This window comes from Cyclopterus lumpus, chromosome 17, assembly GCF_009769545.1.
Source record: "Cyclopterus lumpus isolate fCycLum1 chromosome 17, fCycLum1.pri, whole genome shotgun sequence".
NCBI lineage: Eukaryota > Metazoa > Chordata > Actinopteri > Perciformes > Cyclopteridae > Cyclopterus > Cyclopterus lumpus.
The window spans coordinates 21935770-21940769 of record NC_046982.1 but is presented as its reverse complement, the minus strand read 5'-3'; the positions used below and the strand labels follow the sequence as shown (position 1 = coordinate 21940769).

The 5000-nt window shown below is 55.8% G+C and overlaps 1 protein-coding gene across 1 annotated transcript in view; it reads left to right on the top strand.

Moving 5' to 3' along the window:
- The first annotated feature begins 3066 nt into the window (after positions 1-3066).
- The window catches only part of adcy8 (adenylate cyclase 8 (brain)), a 57507-nt gene continuing 55573 nt past the window's right edge, over positions 3067-5000 (top strand). The window contains exon 1 of the mRNA XM_034554790.1: positions 3067-3975. Within this exon, the coding sequence (XP_034410681.1) occupies positions 3067-3975 (909 nt within the window). The remainder of the gene's footprint in view (positions 3976-5000) is intronic.

Sequence of the window (5000 nt, the reverse complement as noted above, 5' to 3'; positions counted from 1 at the left end):
TTTGGTCCAGTTGATGGTTCCCAGTGTTCCTGAAGACCTGGACCTCCAACCAGCTCGTGGTTCTGCTCCCGTTTGACGGTTCCCAGTGTTCCTGAAGACCTGGACCTCCAACCAGCTCGTGGTTCTGCTCCCGTTTGACGGTTCCCAGTGTTCCTGAAGACCTGGACCTCCAACCAGCTTGTGGTTCTGCTCCCGTTTGATGGTTCCCAGTTTATTATTTAGTCAGTTTATTATTTATATAGTTTAATTATTTCCTGCATTTCAAGAACCACAAACAAAGTGATTTAAAAATGTAATTTAATTCAAATGTGCGATTACCAAAACATTTAATATTTAAAAACAGACTGCAGACCTCGTCTTCTCCCCCGATGGAGCTGCAGGGGGGGCTCTACCGGGGCTCTACCGGGGCTCTACCGGGGCTCTACCGGGACTCTACCGGGACTCTACCGGGACTCTACCGGGGCTCTACCGGGACTCTACCGGGACTCTACCGGGGCTCTACCGGGACTCTACCGGGACTCTACCGGGACTCTACCGGGGCTCTACCGGGGCTCTACCGGGACTCTACCGGGACTCTACCGGGGCTCTACCGGGGCTCTACGCGGGAGTCAAAGGGGGCCGCTCCTCCTCACGAGGACCTCCTGCAGCTCCTCCAGGTTTAGGAGAGGACCGCTTCACCCGATCTGATCCCGGTCTCTCTGGGAGAGAAGAAGTGGAACAGCGGGCGAGACCGTGAGTGGAGGTCTGTGGAGGATGATGGTGGAAACCTCTCAGGGGGGCTCTGCCTTCATGATGACGTTGAAGTTCACCGCTTGAGATTCACACGCAGAGCTCCACATTAGATTCTCCGTCACGTTATCGGTGAGCTGATGCTCTTACACCGAATGAACCGCATGAAGACCAACAGATCTCTAATATTAGAGATATAGAAAGAAATGTTCCTAATGAACTGAACTATAAGAGATATAGAGAAACACATGGACTTCTATACAACCAGAGGAGTCGCCCCCTGGTGGTCAGTAGAGAGAATGCAGTTTTAACACATGAACCATAGACTTCTATACAACCAGAGGAGTCGCCCCCGGTGGTCAGGAGAGAGAATGCAGCTTTAACACATGAACCATAGACTTCTATACAACCAGAAGAGTCGCCCCCTGGTGGTCAGGAGAGAGAATGCAGCTTTAACACATGAACCATAGACTTCTATACAACCAGAGGAGTCGCCCCCTGGTGGTCAGTGGAGAGAATGCAGCTTTAACACATGAAGCATAGACTTCTATACAACCAGAGGAGTCGCCCCCTGGTGGTCAGTGGAGAGAATGCAGCTTTAACACATGAACCATAGACTTCTATACAACCAGAGGAGTCGCCCCCTGGTGGTCAGTAGAGAGAATGCAGTTTTAACACATGAACCATAGACTTCTATACAACCAGAGGAGTCGCCCCCGGTGGTCAGGAGAGAGAATGCAGCTTTAACACATGAACCATAGACTTCTATACAACCAGAAGAGTCGCCCCCTGGTGGTCAGGAGAGAGAATGCAGCTTTAACACATGAACCATAGACTTCTATACAACCAGAGGAGTCGCCCCCTGGTGGTCAGTGGAGAGAATGCAGCTTGAACACATGAAGTTGTAGATGAGAGTCTTCACCAAACTGTTGGAGGCAGACTGTGGTCTTAAATGTAATAAAACATGTTATAAATGTCTTCGGTATATTAAGACATAACTTCACTGGAACTAAGGGGCCGAGACCTAACCAGGAAAGAAGGAAAGAAGGAAAGAAGGAAAGAAGGAGGTGAAGTAAGAATCAGAAAGAGAGGAAGGGAACTGGGGATGAATTGGAAGAGGAGAAGAAGCTTTTAGGATGGGGAAGACGGTTAAGACGAGGAGGGGGGCGGACACACACGCACACGCACACACACACACACACACACACACACACACACACAGAGGTGACTGTGACGTCAAACCGGAGGCCAGCTGACTCTCCGCCGTGCTGCTCGCTGACCAGCCTCGCGCACATCATCCAGTGCTCCACGCGGCCGCCGCTGCACGCCCTTTAAAAGACGCCGAGGAGAAGGAGACAAAGGAGAAAGAGGAGCAGCAGGAGGAGCAGGAAGGAAGGAAAGGAAGAGGAGGAGGGTCCGCTCTCATTCTCTCGCGCATTATTCGTGTTTCTGGTCACGCGAGCTGTCTGGTTGTGACGGAGCATCTTTGTGTGTCTTGCCCCCCCCCCCCTCCTCCTCCCCCTCCCCCCATCCAGCCAGGTGTTGCATTCAAGCGCGAGCCCCCCTCGTGTCGATGGAGCGGAGCTCGCGCACTTGACTGTGATCCTGTCCGCGAGCCTCTTGAGCAACAACAAGTTGACCGACGTGTTGTGTTTCCTCACGGAACCGGATTCTATTATCGGATCTTCTCGTTTCGCCAGCTGACTTTACCGGATTTGTCTTCTTTTTCATCTTCTTATGAACAGGAATTAACGTGAATTGTGCTTTAATTTTTTTAATTTCCTCATAGCGCGCGAGACATTCTGTATATATATTTTTTGGGGGGGGGGGGGGGGGGGGGGGTCCGGACTGACACCGCGTGCACCCCGACACCACCCGCCTTGTTGTTGTTTTCTCACGGCTCTTCCGGGGCGCCGCGCGGCACCCTGATGGTGCGGACGGGCAGCGCACGAGCTGCCGCTTGGACACGCGGCGCGGCGATTGTTTTTGTCCGCCCCTCAGCACGCGAGCCCCGGTGCTGCTGCTGATGATGATGATGGTGGTGGTGATGATGGTGATGATGATGATGATGATGGTGGTGATGGTGCACGGTTAATCTGGGAGATGCTTTTCCACTCGAGTCGGTTTCACGTGCTGCTTCTTCAGTGGATTCGTTCACGTGACGATGACCTCCAACCGCGCGCTTTCACCCCGCGCCGCGCGCGCCGCGCCCCCGGTTCGATGCGCACGGTGAGGACGTCCCCCCCCCAACAGTCAATGAGATAACTCACCACCGGGACACACGGAGGGATCATAACAACCGACACAAGCGGCGGAGAGGAGGACACGGCGGCGGCGATGGAGCTGTCGGAGGTCCGGTGCTCCAGCGCGAGCGAGGAGCTGTACACCATCAACAAGACCCCGAGCGGCAGCGACAGCGGCGGCGGCGACAGCGGCGGCAGCGCGCGACCCAAGCGGCTGCTGTGGCAGAACGCGGTGCGGCACATCACCGAGCAGCGGTTCATCCACGAGCAGGGCGGCGGAGGGGGGGCGAAGGGCACCGGGCCGGACGAGCCCTACGACCCGAGCCCGGACGCGAGGAAGCAGTCTGCGGGGCGCACGTCGGTGGGGGACCGGCACAACAACGGCGGCACCAAGGTGTTCCCGGAGCGGGCCAGCAGCGACCTGGGCTTCCTGCAGATCGACTGCGCCCCGAGCAACTCGGACTTCTTCCTGAACTGGGGCTACACGTACCGGGGCGTCATCTTCCCGACGCTGCGGAACGCCTTCAAGTCCCGAGACCTGGAGCGGCTCTACCAGCGCTACTTCCTGGGCCAGAGGCGCAAGTCGGTGGTGGTGATGAACCTCCTGGACGTGGTGACCAAGCTCACCTTGCTGGTGCTGCACCTCACGCTGGCCTCGTCCCCGATGGACCCGATCAAAGGCACGCTGCTGGGCTTCTTCACGGGCGTCGAGGTGGTCATCTGCGCCTTGGTGGTGGTGCGCAAGGACACCACGTCGCACAGCTACCTGCAGTACAGCGGCGTGGTCACCTGGGTGGCCATGGCCACGCAGATCCTGGCCACCGGGCTGGGCTACGGGCTGCTGGGGGACGGCGTGGGCTACGTGCTCTTCACGCTGTTCGCCACCTACAGCATGCTGCCGCTGCCGCTCACCTGGGCCATCATGGCCGGCCTGTTCACCTCGGGGCTCCACATCCTGGTCCAGATGCTCATCTCCCAGCATGCAACGCTGTCTACCAACCAGGTGAGCTCTCACCTGTCCCCCCCACACATTGATCCTTCTCTCTATCTCATTCCACACCTCCATCTCTCCTCCTCTTGTCTTCTACATTCTGCCCCTTCTCTCTCCCATGTTGCTCTCACCTCCTTTCCTCATTCCTCAGTCCTCATCTCCTTTCCTAAGGGTACCCTCCCCCCATCGTTCTCCATCTTCCTCCCACTTTCCTAATTTCACCTCTTCATCCTCCACCTTTTACTCCTTTTATCTCCTTCTTTTGTCTCCTCCTTTTTTTCCTCAATCTCCACCTTCCTCTACTCTTCTCCAGTGTTGACCTCCTCCTCCTCCTCCTCCTCCTCCTCCTCCTCCTCTTCCTCCTCCTCCTCCTCCCTAATCTCCCTCCCCCTAATCCTCTACACCTCCCTTAGACTTCCCCTCTTTTCCTTCTCTCCCATGTTGTTCACACCTCCTCTCCTCTTTTTTCTCTTCCTCCTCTTCCTCCTCCTCCTCCTCCTTCTCCTCCTCCTCCTCTTCCGCCTCCTCCTCCTTATCCTCCTCCTCCTCCCTAATCTCCCTCCCCCTAATCCTCTCCACCTCCCTTAGACTTCCCCTCTTTTCCTTCTCTCCCATGTTGTTCACACCTCCTCTCCTCCTTTTTCTCTTCCTCCTCCTCCTCTTCCTCCTTCTCCTCCTCCTCCTCCCTAATCTCCCTCCCCCTAATCCTCTCCACCTCCCTTAGACTTCCCCTCTTTTCCTTCTCTCCCATGTTGTTCACACCTCCTCTCCTCCTCCTCATCTTCCTCCTCTTCCTCATTCTCCTTCTTCTTCTCCTCTTCCTCCTCCTCCTCCTCCTCCTCCCTAATCTCCCTCCCCCTAATCCTCTCCACCTCCCTTAGACTTCCACTCTTTTCCTTCTCTCCCATGTTGTTCACACCTCCTCTCCTCCTTTTTCTCTTCCTCCTCCTCCTCTTCCTCCTTCTCCTCCTCCTCCTCCCTAATCTCCCTCCCCCTAATCCTCTCCACCTCCCTTAGACTTCCCCTCTTTTCCTTCT